This window comes from Ranitomeya variabilis, chromosome 4 (assembly GCF_051348905.1).
Source record: "Ranitomeya variabilis isolate aRanVar5 chromosome 4, aRanVar5.hap1, whole genome shotgun sequence".
Taxonomy (NCBI): domain Eukaryota; kingdom Metazoa; phylum Chordata; class Amphibia; order Anura; family Dendrobatidae; genus Ranitomeya; species Ranitomeya variabilis.
In genome coordinates, this window is record NC_135235.1 from 751,640,234 (window position 1) to 751,658,452 (window position 18,219).

Genomic DNA, 18,219 nt, shown 5'->3' on the forward strand with positions numbered 1-18,219 from the left:
AGCAGAGGACAAATATTAACAAAATGACCAGTTTTACCGCAGTAAAAACAGGCTCCCTGCTTCCTGAGCACAGGGGCTCGATGCTTAACATGTGACACCCCTGCGATTTGCATAGGTTCCGTGGGCTCACCTGCAGCAACCTCACGTGAACCTAAACCTTCTCCCACAGGCGGCGTCTCATGCTCCCCCTGACGCAAACGGCGATCAATGTGGACCACAAGACTCGTAGCGGAATGTAGTGAAGCAGGAGTCTCGTACATCAGGAGGGCTTTTTTAACCCTTCCAGAAACCTCATGAATAAACTGACTTTGCAGCGCGGGATCATTCCACTGCGTGTCGACCGCCCAGCGGCGCTTTTCAGAACAGTAATTCTCTGCAACACGCTCCCCCTGGCGAATAGTGCGCATCTTAGATTCTGCTAGAGCCATTCTGTCAGGATCATCGTAAATGTCTCCAAGAGCAGAAAAAAAACTCTCCACCGAGTTAAATGTAGCAGAATCAGATGGCAAAGAGAACGCCCATGCTTGGGGATCCCCATTTAGTAAAGACAACACTAGGCCCACACGCTGAGCCTCATTACCTGAGGAGATCGGACGCATACGGAAATACAGTTTGCAAGCTTCACGAAAAGAAACAAATTTACTGCGTTCCCCAGCCTTTTCAGGCAGAGGAAGCTTAGGCTCAGCAACTCTACCTGTTACTCCGGCTTGCACATTAGATACTGCTAGTCCCTGTTGCTGCACTGCCCCCCTCAACTCAGTGACCTGTAGGGACAGCGCCTCCAACTGGAAATCATGGGATCCATGGAAATAATGCTGGCCGATTATAATGTCACGGGAAACCTAGGTAGGCAAGAGCTAATAACCCGGGCCCCTGTGATTTCCCTCAGACTAGGGAAACCCTGACTGACCCTCTCCCAGAGTTTACACTGATGGTGTGCATGTCTGGGCCTCCATCCTCACCCTGTCTCCTGTTTCAACCCTAGGCTGAAACCACAACCCACCACCCAGTGAAGAGACCACACACCAATACCCACAGTAAGCACAGACAAGGATAACGGAAAAATAAGCACCACGCCGCAGTCACTCAGGAATACACTATAAGTGTACAGGGCAAAACAAATACAAATATAGGATGGAGTAAATAAGACAAAGGGAAATACACCACCAGATTCGATACTCCAACTCCTAGCTCACCACACCAGACCTAGATAACCTAGCACAAGACAGAAGCTATAATCGGCGACGCCCAATGTTCAGAAGAACTATTTAAAGGCAGTGGGCATGGCCCAGCTTCCAATCCGAGCACCAGCTAAATTAACCCCGGAACAGCTAGACAAAAACTAGCCGACACCACTGAGCGCATAGTGGACAAAAGCGGAATTACCTCTGTCTGTCGAACGCCCTAGTATGAACAGCGTCCGACATGACAGCTGGCTAGCCTCCATGACCCTCTCCCACTCTCTCAGCTTTCCAAAAGGCCTCGGCAAAGCCCGGCCCTCACAAACCCCACAGTCTGCATAGCACCTCCTGCCTCCATCCATATTCAGGAACCACGGGACCCTCTTGCCTGTCATAAGTTCATGCAGTCTTCGGGGCAGGTGTTCTGCTTACACCATCCCTCTATGGAAGAAAACAAGATGACAGATCTCTTCCTCCTGGATGAACCCCTGCCCCCATTGTGGATCATAGTGATTGACCTCTCCCCGGGAAGCTAGCTCCCTGTAATGATACTTATACTGAGAAGAAATCACACCCAGGGTGGCACAATGTACTAATTACTGTATGTGACTTCTGGGGGTGATTGGTCACTCAGGACGTTATTTATAGGCATCAGACTACAGGGGTCTGAATACTAATGCACAGAACAATTCTCAAATTTATATTTTTGGAATAATTGGAAAATCTCTTATCACTTCCTTTACAGGACAAAAATACTTGTTACTTTTGTTGGTATCACGGAAAACCCAATAAAATACCTTTATGCTTGTGAGTGCAACGGGAAAAATGTGGAAAAGTTCACAGGGTATGAGGACTTTTTCAAGATACTGTATCTATCTTCCTCTACCACAGGGAACTCTGGAGGATCAGATTATCTCGGCGAATCCACTGCTAGAGGCGTTTGGTAATGCCAAGACCGTCAGGAATGACAACTCCTCCCGCTTTGTACGTTCTCGTGTTCCTGATATATATATATTTTTTTTTTTCTTACAGTCTAATCGCTGATGATGACATGAATGATGTTTTTTTATTTTCTATTCTCTGGGGTTTTTTTTTTTTTTTTTTTAAAGGGTAAATTCATCAGAATCCATTTCGGCACCACTGGAAAACTGGCGTCTGCAGATATTGAAACCTGTGAGTGTGAAATTGGGATTTTTGGTTTCCCTTTGTGGCACAAGAGGGTCAATAGTATACAACAGAGATCCACAAATAATATGGACATACTGTAAGGGAAAATGAATCCATAAAGTTGAGCTCCCAGTAAAGAGAAATTTCGGATGTGGCCCAGATCCCTTGAGGGAGCTCTCGAAACGTAAAACTGCCATCTAGTGAAAAACTATGGAAAATTAAATCATCCTGATTCTTACTGGGTCTAATCTTACATTGTTTTTTACAGATTTTTTTTTTCATTGCTTGGTTTTGTTGTTTTCAGATCTGCTGGAGAAATCCCGAGTGACCTTTCAGCTGAAAGCCGAGAGAAGCTACCACATCTTCTACCAGATCATGTCCAACAAGAAGCCCGAGCTGATCGGTGAGGAGGAACTCATGGAGTTCCAATGCTTCCTCAAATCCTCCAACTTTTTTGTGTCTTTTATAATAGTTATTACTCTGATTTGTTTTCGTCCAGACATGCTTTTGATTACAACAAACCCTTACGACTTCCCGTTTGTCAGCCAAGGTGAAATTACCGTGGCCAGCATCGATGACGCTGATGAGCTGATGGCCACTGATGTAAGTGCAGAAGCCATTTGTACTATTGTTACAGTTTTTAGGCGAAGTACTCCCCATACTCGAACATTCATCCTTTGCTGCGACTGAGTACATTTTTTAAATTTTTGGCCCAATTTTGGGTCATTCCTGCGTGTTTTGTGGGTGTTTCCTAGGAGGGGGCTTCCATTTTTTTATTCTGAACATATTTCCAACAGATTTTGGCTGAAGTTCAATGTATAAAAGAAGAATGGTTAGGTTAACTCTGCCCAAAATGGCTAGTTTTGGGGCTTTCCTGGGTACTCTCAAAGGCAGGGTCTAAATATCTTGACTGTGTGGACAATCGATTATGTTGATAAATATTCTGGAATATAGAAAATAAAAATTAAAGGGGACTTGACACTAGGCATAAATATGCCATTTTTTTACCCAGTGTAAATGCTGCTGTTCTTCTGAATCTGGAGATGTTTTTCTTTTGTTCCTCAGCCTCTCCGTTCCTGAGATATGGCTACTTCTTCCCTGTAGGAAAATCTAGTCTTGATAGTAAAGTGGGTGTGGTCCTCAAGAAAGAGTGGAAGACCACGCCCACTTCACACAAAAAAGGCTCGATTTGTATAGAAGCAAAAGGTGGCTGTATCTCAGGAATGCAGAGGCACAAAAACAAAAGGAAAACAGCGCCGGGTTCACAAGAATAGCAGCCTTTACATCAGGCAAACAAAATTACATAATTATGATAAGTGACAGGTTCCATTTTTAAGGGGTTATCTCTTGAGAAACAGCCTATTCAGAATGTGACTGCCAGGGCAACCCTGTACTGTGCCAACTGCAGGGTAAATGTAGTATTACCGTACATGTTGGCCATTCAGATGCATGACTGTTCACGTAATACAAGGGCAGGTTGTGTCCCTCAGAATGGAAGGTGCCCGGCACTAAGCAGGGAACCTGTTGCTAATAAGGCACATGGGCAGGGGTTGTCTTCATGAGACCACCTATTCAGAATGTGACTGCCAGGGAACCTCCGTTCCAACCCTGGGAAAATAAACTATTTGTACTGCACCCACTGCAGGGTAAATGTAGTATTACATCTTGGCCATTCGGGTGCATGGCTTGAGTCCCACAGAAAGGAAGGTGCCCGGCATTAAGCAGGGGACCCTGCAAATAGGGCACATGGGCAGGGGTTGTCTTCATGAGACAACTGTTATAAATTGCAGGACTTGTACTGTAAATAGGGTAGCAGCTAGAAATAAAACCAAACACCATATATAATTTAATAATAATAATATAATTCTGGCTTTTCAGACATTTTCAAGGTGAAGTGGTGACTGACTGTGATTTCCTAATCCACAGAGCGCCATTGATATCCTGGGATTCACCGCTGATGAGAAGGTCTCCATTTACAAGCTGACAGGTGCTGTCATGCACTACGGTAACATGAAGTTCAAGCAAAAGCAGCGAGAGGAGCAGGCCGAGCCTGACGGCACAGAAGGTGAGGACTGGGGTCTCCAGAAATAAACAGTTTAGGCAAAGTCAGGGGAAGGAAATAATAATAATCAAAACATAATATAAAAATATAAAATGTGATGAGGATAAATAAAAAATTATTCGTTCCACCTCATCCAACCCTAAATAGTGTGAAATTACACATCCTGAATTTCTAGCGCCAGCTCCTGGCCATGGATGGTAGTGCAGCATCTACTTATGTTATACTAATTAAATCTATTCTCCATTGTTGCTTCCAGTCGCTGACAAGGCTGCCTACCTGATGAACCTGAACTCCGCAGATCTCCTGAAAGCCCTCTGCTATCCCCGCGTCAAAGTTGGAAATGAATATGTCACCAAGGGCCAAACTGTGCAGCAGGTGGGTGTCTTTACTATCCAGATCTTCATGACCTGGGTGAGACTAGCCCCACATAACACTAGAGGATAGTCCGGGCTGTGATACAGTGGATAGTCCGGGCTGTGATACAGTGGATAGTCCGGGCTGTGATAGAGTGGATAGTCCGGGCTGTGATACAGTGGATAGTCCGGGCTGTGATACAGAGGATAGTCCGGGCTGTGATACAGTGGATAGTCCGGGCTGTGATACAGAGGATAGTCCGGGCTGTGATAGAGTGGGTAGTCCGGGCTCTGATACAGTGGATAGTCCGGGCTCTGATACAGTGGATAGTCCGGGCTCTGATACAGTGGATAGTCCGGGCTGTGATAGAGTGGATAGTCCGGGCTGTGATAGAGTGGATAGTGTAGTCTGTCATACAGTGGATAGTCCGGGCTGTGATACAGAGGATAGTCCGGGCTGTGATACAGTGGATAGTCCGGGCTGTGATAGAGTGGATAGTACGGGCTGTGATAGAGTGGATAGTCCGGGCTGTGATATAGTGGATAGTCCGGGCTGTGATACAGTGGATAGTCCGGGCTGTGATACAGTGGATAGTCCGGGCTGTGATACAGTGGATAGTCCGGGCTGTGATACAGTGGATAGTGTAGTCTGTCATACAGTTGATTTTCACTCAATGTCTCGTCAGTGGGATTTCTTTCTATCAGGTTGGTTCACACATACCCTATTAGATATTAGTGGTCGTGCTCTATACCGAAGAAACTTGTTAATTATTAATCGTGAAACATTTTTCCGTTGACTTAGTAGTTAATCATTTTTCCTATTTTTCATGGGATACTTTACAAATACCCTAGTAGATCATAGTGGGCATGCTCTGTACAGATGGACCAATGAAAACATGTCCACTGACCAAGATCCAATAGTGATCATGATCCTTGTGCAGCTGATTTTGCGTTCAATCACTTTTCACTGGGATCTGATTCACAAATAGTGTGCTAGATCTTAGTGGTCATGCTCTGTATAGTATGACCCTTGAAAACATTTCCTCTATCCCAAAATCTGACACTAATCATGACTTTGTGCAGTTGACTTTGCAGTCAATCACTTTACTTTCTTTCTAATGGGAAGATTAGCAAACAACCTGTTAGACTTTAGTGGTTATGCTTTGTATAGAAGAACCCTTAAACTAATTTCCACTAATCTGAAATCTTATCATGACCCTTTTGATACCCAATTAGGTAGAGTCTTGGCCAAGCTTTGCTTGGGTTTGGGTCTACAAGGATCCAAAGACAATTTGTTTAAACCAAACCCTTCATACTAGCCACTCTGATTTGCTCCTACGCCGGCTATCTCTTATAAGTTACTGTATGAGTAACATATATAGTCTAGAAGGCTGATCTAACATTGAATTGATGAACTTTCATTTTTTGCTTCGCCCTCCAGGTGTACAACTCTATCGGAGCCTTGGGGAAGGCCGTCTACGAGAAGATGTTTTTATGGATGGTTACACGCATCAATGAGCAGCTGGACACCAAGCAGCCGAGACAGTTCTTCATCGGTGTACTGGATATTGCTGGATTTGAGATCTTTGATGTAAGAACTTGGGCCAACTGGTCATTCATCTCAGTGACTTGCCATTGACCATTTATTGTCATATTCATTGCTTACCTTACGTATTTACAGTACAATAGCTTGGAACAACTATGCATCAACTTCACCAACGAGAAGCTGCAGCAGTTCTTTAACCACCACATGTTTGTCCTGGAGCAAGAGGAGTACAAGAAGGAAGGAATCGAATGGGAGTTCATCGACTTTGGCATGGACCTGGCCGCCTGCATCGAGCTCATCGAAAAGGTATTTTTGTCTTGTCACTTTATCTAGAAAGACAAAAAAATTGTAGGAGGTGCTGATCAAACCCACACCCCAATTTTACCACAGCCGATGGGCATCTTCTCCATCCTGGAAGAAGAGTGCATGTTCCCCAAGGCCACCGACACTTCCTTCAAGAACAAGCTGTACGACCAACATCTCGGCAAATCTAACAACTTCCAGAAGCCGAAACCGACCAAAGGCAAAGCCGAGGCTCACTTCTCCCTGGTCCACTATGCTGGGACTGTTGACTACAACATCTCTGGCTGGCTGGACAAGAACAAGGACCCACTGAACGAGACTGTCATTGGGCTCTACCAGAAGTCATCTATGAAAACCTTAGCCTACCTCTTCTCCAGCTACGCAGCCGCTGAAGCAGGTGAATGTTATAATGTATGCCAACCACCAAAACTGTAGTCTACTTTGGGAAATGACATGGAAGGGTCAAACTACAAACTATTTGCAGTTAAAGCAAAGTATTTACCTTGCACAAACATTTGACATGTCAGAAGTTTTGATATGTGCGGGACCTTGAGCTGAGAACCTAACCTAAAACGAAAGGTTTAGAAGCTGTCAACCAAGCATTGCTCCCCTTAAACTGTGATTATCTCTCCTTGTGTATGAAAGATTAGAAGAAGACTTCTTGGGTTCCGATTTGAGCCAAGTCAAGTTGATCATTGCTGAAAGAGCTCATAGATCGGTTAAGTCGTCTGCCCTTAAACTTCAGAAATTGTTTGAGGTCTCAGCAAACTGATCCACTCTAATCAAAACTTCTGACACGTAGTAATGACAGATGCCAAAAGTTTTTTGTAAAGTGTAGTTGCTCTTACTAAGGAAGGTTAATAAAAATAATAAAACGTGATGGTATCGGTGAAGAAAATGTAGATGTGTCTAACATAACTGTCCTTATCTTCCTCAGAGGGTGGTGGTGGAAAGAAAGGTAGCAAAAAGAAGGGGTCCTCCTTCCAGACTGTGTCTGCTCTTTTCAGGGTAAGTTCCTCTATACAAACTATTATTACCTTTCAAGGCTGCGGGAGAACAATAATGCAACACATCTTCCCCATCGCATTTTACAGAAAACCAATGAAACTTCTATAGAAAATATAAAATGTGCTGCAGGTTGAGGATCTGAATTCTTCCAGTTGGCCATCTCATGATATAACCAGTTCTACTTTCTCCTCGTATTATAGGAGAACTTGAACAAACTGATGACCAATCTTAGGTCAACTCACCCTCACTTTGTACGTTGCCTCATCCCCAATGAGACCAAAACTCCAGGTAGGAACCACAAATCCTTTGTAAACAGTCTTCCCAAAATATCCCCAAAAATCAGACACATCTCTTAATGTGCATAATGTCCTTTTCTGAAGGTGCCATGGAACATGATCTGGTGTTGCACCAGTTGCGGTGTAATGGTGTCCTGGAGGGAATTAGGATTTGCAGAAAGGGTTTCCCGAGCAGAATTCTGTATGGTGACTTCAAGCAGAGGTAGATGAAATATTGGGGTAAAAATGTGTCATGTCTGATAAAGCAAAAATGGTATGCCAACATTAAACATTGATTCTGGTGGTCTGTAGACTTGGGTCTAGTATCAACTGGGCCACTTTCTAGGAAGTTCATGTGTTCTTTATTGTACTACTACAGAACTATCTTACAGACTTACATTTCCCAAAATTGGTAATTCAACCAAATACTTTGACCCTTAACAATTGGTACAATTATATATGTGCCCCATGACTTGGAGAATTCAGTCTAGTTCCTCCAAACAATCAAGCCCTATTCTAGAAAGCGCGTGTATTCTTTCATTCTATGACCGTCATTGATGCCCACTGGATATCTCCCTAAATCCAGAAGGATACTTTTCGGATTTATTTTTCCAAATATCTGAAACCCACCCAATTACCCTCTTAATAGATACAAGATCTTAAATGCCAGTGCCATCCCTGAAGGTCAGTTTATCGATAGCAAGAAAGCTTCTGAGAAACTTCTTGGGTCCATTGATGTTGATCATACTCAGTACAGATTTGGACACACAAAGGCATGTATCTTTATATGCGGCATGGATATATTAATCATTCTGTTTCTCCAAGTATTACAAGGCTTTATGTGCCATATCTTAAGGTATTCTTCAAAGCTGGTCTACTGGGGACACTGGAAGAGATGCGAGATGACAGACTGGCCGAAGTCATCACTCGTACTCAAGCCATGTGCAGGGGATATCTTATGAGGGTAGAATTCAAGAAGATGATGGACAGGAGGTATTCAATAACTTAATATATTGTGGAATTAAATATTTGGATTAAATCTCATTAAATGACTCATTTTCTGTGCGTTAAATCATAGGGAAGCCATATTTACAATTCAATACAACATCCGAGCTTTCATGAATGTTAAAACTTGGCCATGGATGAAACTTTACTTTAAGATCAAACCTCTTTTGAAGAGCGCCGAATCTGAGAAAGAGATGGCCAACATGAAAGAGGAGTTTCAGAAGACTAAGGACTCTCTGGCCAAGTCAGAAGCCAAGAGAAAGGAGCTGGAAGAGAAGATGGTTAAAGTTCTCCAAGAGAAGAATGACCTGCAGCTTCAAGTCCAGTCTGTGAGTCTGAGCTCATCTTAGATATCTCAATCATTTTCCATGTAACATTAACACGGGAGGTTGTTTTATGCAATTTCTTGATTTTAAGTTTAATAGTAAGTTTTCCAATTGCATTTTTGTCTTTGACCTAGGAATCGGAAAACCTAACCGATGCCGAGGAGAGATGCGATCAATTGATCAAAACAAAAATCCAATTGGAAGCCAAAATCAAAGAGTTGACTGAGAGGTTGGAGGATGAGGAAGAGTCAAATGCTGAGCTGACAGCCAAGAAGAGGAAACTAGAGGATGAATGCTCCGAGCTGAAGAAAGACATTGATGACCTTGAGTTGACTTTGGCCAAGGTTGAGAAGGAAAAACACGCCACAGAAAACAAGGCAAGCCATTTTAATTACTATGCTAAGAAACAATATTGGTTTTCTTTGTCCTGATAGATGCCTTTGTTACTTCCTTCTCAGCAAGTTTCAAATTGTAGTATTTTATGCATAATAACTGTAGTAAAATAGTGTAATGTGAATCGATGGAAGAATTTTTTCTTTTTCTAAAAGGTTAAAAACCTTACAGAAGAGATGGCAGTCCTGGACGAGAGCATAGCTAAGCTCACAAAAGAGAAGAAAGCTCTGCAAGAAGCCCACCAACAAACTCTCGATGACCTGCAAGCTGAAGAAGACAAAGTGAACACCTTGACCAAAGCAAAGACCAAGCTAGAGCAGCAAGTGGATGACGTGAGTAGTGTGAAAAGGCTTAAAATTGCATTGGAGCAAAAAATAGACAATCGCTTTGATAAGATTTTATACTTCTAGCTTGAGGGATCTCTGGAACAAGAAAAGAAACTGCGCATGGACCTCGAAAGATCCAAGAGGAAACTGGAGGGTGATCTGAAATTAGCCCAAGAAACCATCATGGATCTAGAAAATGATAAGCAGCAGATGGATGAAAAACTGAAAAAGTGAGTATGGAAGTCCTCAAAGCAAATGTATTTTGAAACACAACTAGATAACATACTGTATATATTTTATCAATATTTTTGAGCGGAATTAGAAAATTGTTTTAAAACATGAAAAAAAGTTTGGTTCAGTTGTATGTGAGGACACCTAAATCTGGTCACCATATATTGATGGGGCTGTGTGTGAGCTGTCATTCTAGTCATGCACTCAGTCTAACCTCAAACACCATTTTCCTGTAGGAAAGATTTTGAAATCAGCCAATTTTTAAGCAAAATTGAGGATGAACAGGTCCTTGGTGCTCAGTTGCAGAAGAAAATTAAAGAATTACAGGTAGAGTTGACTTACAATTAGACCATTGCCTAAAAAGTAAATGAGCAGGATTTTTATTGGAAATTTTATTTTTTTCATTAATTACAAGGCACGTATTGAGGAACTTGAAGAAGAAATTGAGGCAGAACGTGCAGCCCGTGCCAAGGCTGAGAAGCAGCGTTCCGACCTCTCAAGAGAGCTTGAGGAGATCAGTGAGCGCCTGGAAGAAGCTGGTGGTGCAACTTCTGCTCAGATTGAGATGAACAAGAAACGTGAGGCTGAATTCCAGAAGATGCGACGTGACCTGGAAGAAGCCACCTTACAACATGAAGCCACTGCCGCCGCTCTCCGTAAGAAGCATGCTGACAGTGCTGCGGAGCTTGGGGAACAAATTGATAATCTGCAGAGGGTCAAGCAGAAACTGGAAAAAGAGAAGAGTGAACTCAAGATGGAGATTGACGATCTCGCCAGCAACATGGAATCTGTATCCAAATCAAAGGTAGAGTCACAAATGGAAAGAAATAGGGCAAGCACTCATGATATCCAAAATATGAGATGGCATTTACTAAACCATCATGTCCAAGCTGGTTGAATGTGCAATACTGGTTGCGTCAACACTAGTAGGTCGTTTGTTTGCACCAATATCTGCCTACTCTTCCCCTATTTCGAGGTTCTGTGAAAAGCAAACTAGTGTAAAAGACTGGAAACATTGTGGTGTCACTCCATTGGATTCCAAGAATAACTTCTAAAGCTGGTCAGCTTTCTGTAGAACGTTTCTTCTGCTGTCAGCTAGCTATCCGTAACCACCCAATTTCCAGAGTTTTCTTGTCTTTTCAACAGACAGAAGAGAGAAAGCAGTGGCCATGATGCCATGATTAGGGAGATATCTTCCACTAACATAAAAAAATGAGGTGTTGAAATTTCAAATAGTTTTGGAGTGATGGTGAGAAGATCCCCATACAAATCAGATGGTTGACTGATGAAGAGAAGTTGTTTTGGTAGAGTGGATTTTTATCTAATGCGTATGGTGACCTTAACTTATTTTACAATAGCCTGCCCCTTTTCTGACTCAGACACAGTCATTCAAACGGTGTTAACACAACACCTAATATAATTCAGCCAGGTTCTAAGGTCTTACTGTGGTCCAGGAACTGGACTTGGTCTAGTTCTGAAAGGCATAGGATCAAGCAATACAAAGAAAATATCCCTTCCCACTGTGAAGTTGTGCTAGGAATCTAATGAAAAAGAGAAAAAGAACTGACTATTATTGTCCTTCACCCAGTTTTTCAATGCCAACATAGAACAGTAGTAAATTTCCCGACCACGTAAAATTCCAACCATGTGCAATCTCCGACAGCCTCTTCTCCCAGTGTCCTGTTAGTGGCACCATGGTGACTTATTAATGATACCATATCCATTCTGAAAGTCACAGTTGGAGATTACTACTTTTAGGAAGCAAGAAGTCACAGTAGTCCATACTATCCAATCTCTGTGGCCAATGGCTGAAATGATGGAAAGTTTCCGAATTGTAGTCTACGCAGCAATAATACATGTACTCATCCATCATGACTGCCGTCATTCACCTGTTCCCTTAGAAAACACCACATTTCCTACTTATTTCCACCAATTACTTTTAATTCTAGATGAATGTTGTCTTGTACACAGGCCAACTTTGAAAAGATTTGCCGTACCCTTGAAGACCAGTTGAGTGAACTCAAGACCAAAGAGGAAGAGCATCAAAGACAGATAAATGACATCAGTGCTCAAAGAGCCCGCCTGCAAACTGAAAATGGTGAGTTTTGTACTTTTTTGCTCAAAGGTGAAGACCCACACATATTTGGGTCTCTACATCGTGACATAACAAATACATATTTTGAATAGGTGAATTTTCTCGCCACCTGGAAGAAAGAGATGCTCTGATCTCTCAGCTCTCTAGAGGCAAACAGGCTTTCACCCAGCAAATTGATGAGCTCAAGAGGCAATTGGAGGAGGAGATTAAGGTGTGTGACATCTTCCAAAACTAAAGGGACTGGGAGGATATGTTAAGTTGGAGGGTGATATCGAAAACTCAGAATTATATTTCCAGTAAATTGCCTCTACTGACTACCTTACTAGGAATTTTTTTTTCCTGTAAAGGCCAAGAACGCCCTTGCCCATGGCTTGCAGTCTTCCCGCCATGACTGTGACTTGTTGAGGGAACAGTTTGAAGAGGAGCAAGAAGCAAAGGCTGAACTTCAACGGTCTTTGTCCAAAGCCAATGGGGAAGTTGCCCAATGGCGCACAAAATATGAGACAGATGCCATTCAGCGTACAGAGGAACTGGAAGAAGCCAAGTAGGTGTCTTGTGAGCATATGTGTCACTAGATGTCACCATACTGAGCCTGAAGAATAAATCTTGTGTCAATTATATTGCCTGCGGTAGACATTCGTTTGACTTTATCTTCTGTGTCCTGGAACCATTTCAGTACACATTGAAAATTCACAAAAAAAAATGTGATCAATGTCAAAGTTGTAAATGATTATTGGCACATACATACAGTATATCATTCGATAATCCAGGAAGAAGCTGGCCCAAAGACTACAAGAGGCCGAGGAGCACATTGAGGCTGTGAATTCCAAGTGTGCGTCCCTTGAGAAGACCAAGCTGAGATTGCAGAATGAAGTTGAGGACCTCATGGTTGATGTGGAGAGGTCCAACAGTGCATGTGCTGCCATGGATAAGAAGCAGAAGAACTTTGATAAGGTGCGGTTATAAAGACGTTGCATATCGATTTCACAATCTTGTTTTAGTCTAGAATTTAGATAATTATGTAAAAATGATTCATTTTCTTCCATGCACTATAGATTCTGGCTGAATGGAAACAGAAATATGAGGAGGCACAAGCAGAGCTTGAAGCATCCATGAAAGAGTCTCGTTCTCTGAGCACCGAACTGTTCAAAATGAAGAACGCCTATGAAGAGTCTATGGATCACTTGGAGACCATCAAGAGAGAGAACAAGAACTTGCAACGTAATAATTACATCTGAATATTAAATATTCATAAATAAAGTTGTAAGTCTGACTGGGCCAAGATCCCACCTATAAAAGTATAAAAAGTGTCCTACTGGAAGCAGGGTAGTCTTCTATAGAGTCTATTACGAATGTACATACCATGAAAATAGATTTTGAAGCCCAAATCCAGGACTAAATACCAAAACAGTTTTATGACTTTGTTTATCCCCAGTAATGGTGGTTTAGGTTAATACAAATGTTGAAAGCCCCTTCCACGTTGTTCTTACCATTGACTTGGTGAGATACATTAGAAACCATGAATAGTGGTATTGTGATGATACCAAAATGGGTGGTTCCAATGACTCTACTTTTTTTCTGTAGAGGAGATTACAGACCTTACTGAACAAGTATCAGAAAATACAAAAACTCTCCATGAAGTTGAAAAGGCCAAAAAGCAAATTGAGCAAGAGAAGACTGATGTCCAGACAGCACTGGAGGAAGCAGAGGTATTTTATTTGGAAAAGCAAGGGCATCTTGATTAAAGAGCTTTTGTTATCTCCTCAAACAAAAATAACATTTGTAAAGAAACAGAAAAATAACTGTATACCTTGATGATTTCTATCTGCATCTTGCAGGCGTCCCTTGAACATGAAGAAGGAAAAATTCTTAGAATCCAGCTGGAGCTCACCCAAATAAAATCAGAAATTGATAGGAAGATTGCCGAGAAAGACGAAGAAATTGATCAGCTGAAAAGGAACCACATAAGAATTGTGGAATCCATGCAGAGCACTTTGGATGCTGAAATCAGAAGCAGAAATGATGCTCTGAGGTTAAAAAAGAAGATGGAAGGAGATCTTAATGAAATGGAGGTTCAGTTGAGCCACGCCAACAGGCAGGCTGCAGAATCTCAAAAGCAGCTGAGAAACGTCCAAGGATTACTTAAGGTAGATGGCTGGAAACTTAAATGCTAAGATGTCAAATGGCCGACCAACCTCCTTACTTCATGTTTATTCTGACTTCTCCTTACAGGACGTCCAAATTCACCTGGATGACTCACTCAGGTCCAATGAAGATCTGAAAGAACAGTTGGCTATGGTGGAGCGCAGAGCAAACCTCATGCAATCCGAGATTGAAGAAATTAGGGTAGCTCTGGAACAGACAGAGAGGAGCAGGAAGGTTGCCGAACAGGAGCTCCTCGATACAAGTGAACGTGTCCAGCTCCTGCATTCACAGGTATTAAATTCATGAACCAGAAAATGGACTGAAAGCTGTCTGATATGGGTGCAAAGATATTTATTTAATCATTAGTGGAATTTCAACCATCCAGGTTTTCTTTTACAGAACACAAGCTTGATCAACACAAAGAAGAAGCTTGAGAATGACATTGCTCAGATGCAGACAGAGGTAGAGGAGGCCATACAGGAAGCCAGGAACGCAGAAGAGAAAGCCAAGAAAGCAATTACTGATGTGAGTAATCTACAGATTTAAGATATCTCCATGGTGGTTCCTTTGGTGGCAGGCTTCTAAAGCTGATGGTTGAAATCTGGTCAAGGGCAACATCGAGATTGAATTTGTCCGTTCTCCCCATGTTTGAGTAGATTTCCTCTTACACTTCACTTCATAGGTCTATTTGGAAATAAGGTTCTAGATTATCATCTTTATTCTTAATCTGTCTCTCCTTTTAGGCAGCCATGATGGCTGAGGAACTGAAGAAGGAACAAGACACCAGCGCTCATCTTGAGAGGATGAAGAAGAACCTTGATCAGACTGTGAAGGATCTTCAGCTTCGTCTAGATGAGGCAGAGCAGCTTGCTCTTAAAGGAGGAAAGAAGCAGCTTCAAAAATTGGAAGCCAGGGTACGTACTGAAAATGAAGAAGCTACAAATGTAAGCTTTAGCTGAGATTTCTAGAAAATGTATATTGTTTGCCTTCCAGGTGAGGGAACTTGAAAACGAACTTGACAGCGAGCAAAAACGTGGCTCAGAAGCCATTAAATGTGTTCGCAAATTTGAAAGACGTGTAAAAGAACTCACATATCAGGTACAGAAACTGCCCATCTGTGTTATAACGAATCAGAGAGATCATTAGTGATTGACATGTAAAGGTTGTATCCGTGCAAGCTACAGATGTCCTTCCTTGTCTTTCCTCTTAGCATGGGACATGTAAAAAATGATGAGCATTTGATGGCCAGCTTTGAAAAAAACTTTGTTTATTCTGTATGTACTTCTGTAGGAGTTAGAGATGAGCAAATTGATATGAAGTTTTTTGAATTCCCTATAAATGTCACAAAAAATTTGGATTTGGCAGAACATTCAACTTGCTCCTCGCCTATCCGGCGACTGCAGGTCCACTCCACTTGTTCCCTCCGATCTTCTGGCACATCCCTTGTTTTCTAGTTGGCCCTCACATTATAGAAACCTAGGGGCTACCTAGTCAAGTGCCCTCTAGTCAGTATGGGGCATGATGGAAGCATAGAAATCAGCGCCCAAAGACCATAGGGAGCAAGAGGAGGATCAGGCTTGGAGCTCTGGGGCATTGGATGTTAGGCTCCAGAATCTCTTACCTTCAAAAATTCCCAGCACAGCTTTTGATTATCCAAGTTTGGTGCAACGTCATCATTTTGATGCACAGATGATATGATGCCACACCAGGCTAATCAAAAGGATCCCAGAAGGTTAGAGATTTGCAAAGCTTACATCCAGCATCCAGAGACTATTGATCTAGCCAACTTGATCCATCCTTCTCTAACTAGTATACTAAGAATACAGTTAACCCAAGATAATAGCTTTCAGTTTTGGTCACTTTCATTCACTTGTCTTTTTTCTATTTGTTTTCAAAGTCTGAAGAAGACAAGAAGAACGTAATGAGACTTCAAGACCTGGTAGACAAACTTCAGCTGAAGGTCAAGGCCTACAAGCGGCAGACTGAGGAGATTGTAAGTCCAACTTGTGACCCATCTTTGGCACTCTGCTCCTTTAGCAATGAAGTAGCAGACTTCATAATGATTGTAGATGATATCACATGGCTGGTAAAGCCAATAAACAAACAAATCAGACCTGAAGATCTCACATTTTATCTCGTGATCTAGAAGGTTAAAAAATGTGGCCATTTTTATGGGCTCTCCCTAACCTTAAAATGTATAAGTCATATGTAGGTGCCCAAAGTACAAGATGCAAAATGAAAGAGTAGTGAGGTCATAATGGATTATGCACTGAATTAACCTACATACCAAAAATAAGACTGTCAAAAAGGGCTTTTGGTGAACTCTTCATACAGTCACAGAACTCTATAGCACCTTGTAATATAATTACAGCTACATTTCTTCTCATTTTGAAAAATTCAGGAGGAGCAAACCAACGTCAACCTATCCAAATATCGTAAAGTGCAGCATGAACTGGAGGAAGCAGAAGAACGTGCCGATATTGCCGAGTCTCAGGTCAATAAGCTTCGGGCTAAAACAAGGGAAGTCACCAAAATCACCAAAAGTGAAGAGTGAGAGGAACAACTGAGCCACAAGGTGAACGAAGAGAAGCACACAATGTGAAATCTTTGTCACTTTGTCCTTAAATTAATGTCTTAAATTTTTAGCTATAAATAAAATGTAGACCTTTGCAAGAAGGCGATTGCGTTGGACACTTTTTGTGTGCTTTTTTTACATATGAGGGTTATTGACCTCGTCTAATAAGATTGACTGGACATCAGCTAAGATGTTGGTGCAGATTGTGGCTTAGGTTCTACATATAGTTGATAAAGGGATTCATGAAGTCAAGTGTTCTCCCTACTGACCGTCTTATCCATTGTGTGCGTTATATCTAATTTACTAAGATTGCTTCCACCAGTCTGGAAATACGTAAGGGACCCTATAAATCTGGCTTGGTTATCGCTGACAAATGCTACTATTGAAACTGTTAGCATTTGGATCAGAAGCTACACACGGGAAAGATATTGGCTATATAGACAGCAGTGCGTTGGTGGCTGTAGATGGTGGTGATCGTTACGAGAATTTTGATTTTAACTACAATTATTCGGGTGAAATAAGTATAGGGAATTTCTCCAAATTCTACTTGGATATTAACAACAACTCTAAATTTCCATCATTCCTAGACAAATTGTAATTATATTTTCCCGAATTGGGCATATACAAAACATCTTGAGATGTATCACAGACATTGGGGCAGCTGTCTGAGGAAGTATGGAGGGAATGAGAACATGGAAATATGAGAGAGTTGAGTAAGGCCTTGAAATATGTGAGACATCCTGCTAGAAATGAGAAGACCTCTGAGAAACGAGAAACCTCTAGAGGCATCCTCCAAGAAACGAGAAGACCTCTAAGAAACAAGAGACCTCTAGCGGTATCTTCTGAGAAACAAAAGACCTCTAGAGGTATCATCTGAGAAACAAGAGAACTTTAGGTTGTGTGGATGCAGTAAACCATCAGATGTATGAAAAGGTTGATAAAGTGAGGTAGATCTTGGAAGTTGGTGAGGTACACTTAGACCTTATTATGTTTAAGATGACTTCTACAGATCTTATGATGTCAATTATGATTTCAGAAATATAGAAATTGTGATATATGTGAGATTTTGATAACTTAAAGAGGCACATGTACAGTATATGTTTAATATTTGGCATTAGGTTTTGTGATGCCTAAAAAAGCTAAGGAGATGTGGTGACCTTAAGATTTCTAAGAAGATTGGGAAGGAATTAAAACAGATAATGAGAAGTAGAGGTGATATAGAAGCATG

At 41.8% G+C, this 18,219-nt stretch overlaps 1 protein-coding gene across 1 annotated transcript in view; it reads left to right on the forward strand.

The window, feature by feature from the left end:
- LOC143768264 (uncharacterized) overlaps positions 1 to 18,219 on the forward strand; it is a 59,715-nt gene that overhangs the window by 16,878 nt on the left and 24,618 nt on the right. Inside the window, exons 7-39 of the mRNA XM_077256958.1 lie at positions 2,073 to 2,165; positions 2,291 to 2,354; positions 2,653 to 2,751; positions 2,848 to 2,951; positions 4,275 to 4,413; positions 4,667 to 4,785; positions 6,205 to 6,354; positions 6,445 to 6,615; positions 6,700 to 7,009; positions 7,550 to 7,620; positions 7,821 to 7,908; positions 8,001 to 8,118; positions 8,545 to 8,668; positions 8,752 to 8,888; positions 8,974 to 9,229; positions 9,361 to 9,603; positions 9,775 to 9,951; positions 10,030 to 10,175; positions 10,413 to 10,503; positions 10,592 to 10,981; positions 12,148 to 12,274; positions 12,364 to 12,482; positions 12,619 to 12,815; positions 13,042 to 13,225; positions 13,327 to 13,492; positions 13,856 to 13,980; positions 14,110 to 14,418; positions 14,504 to 14,707; positions 14,816 to 14,941; positions 15,160 to 15,330; positions 15,410 to 15,514; positions 16,314 to 16,409; positions 16,818 to 16,969. Of these exons, the coding sequence (XP_077113073.1) occupies positions 2,073 to 2,165; positions 2,291 to 2,354; positions 2,653 to 2,751; positions 2,848 to 2,951; positions 4,275 to 4,413; positions 4,667 to 4,785; positions 6,205 to 6,354; positions 6,445 to 6,615; positions 6,700 to 7,009; positions 7,550 to 7,620; positions 7,821 to 7,908; positions 8,001 to 8,118; positions 8,545 to 8,668; positions 8,752 to 8,888; positions 8,974 to 9,229; positions 9,361 to 9,603; positions 9,775 to 9,951; positions 10,030 to 10,175; positions 10,413 to 10,503; positions 10,592 to 10,981; positions 12,148 to 12,274; positions 12,364 to 12,482; positions 12,619 to 12,815; positions 13,042 to 13,225; positions 13,327 to 13,492; positions 13,856 to 13,980; positions 14,110 to 14,418; positions 14,504 to 14,707; positions 14,816 to 14,941; positions 15,160 to 15,330; positions 15,410 to 15,514; positions 16,314 to 16,409; positions 16,818 to 16,969 (5,171 nt within the window). The remainder of the gene's footprint in view (positions 1 to 2,072; positions 2,166 to 2,290; positions 2,355 to 2,652; positions 2,752 to 2,847; positions 2,952 to 4,274; positions 4,414 to 4,666; positions 4,786 to 6,204; positions 6,355 to 6,444; positions 6,616 to 6,699; positions 7,010 to 7,549; positions 7,621 to 7,820; positions 7,909 to 8,000; positions 8,119 to 8,544; positions 8,669 to 8,751; positions 8,889 to 8,973; positions 9,230 to 9,360; positions 9,604 to 9,774; positions 9,952 to 10,029; positions 10,176 to 10,412; positions 10,504 to 10,591; positions 10,982 to 12,147; positions 12,275 to 12,363; positions 12,483 to 12,618; positions 12,816 to 13,041; positions 13,226 to 13,326; positions 13,493 to 13,855; positions 13,981 to 14,109; positions 14,419 to 14,503; positions 14,708 to 14,815; positions 14,942 to 15,159; positions 15,331 to 15,409; positions 15,515 to 16,313; positions 16,410 to 16,817; positions 16,970 to 18,219) is intronic.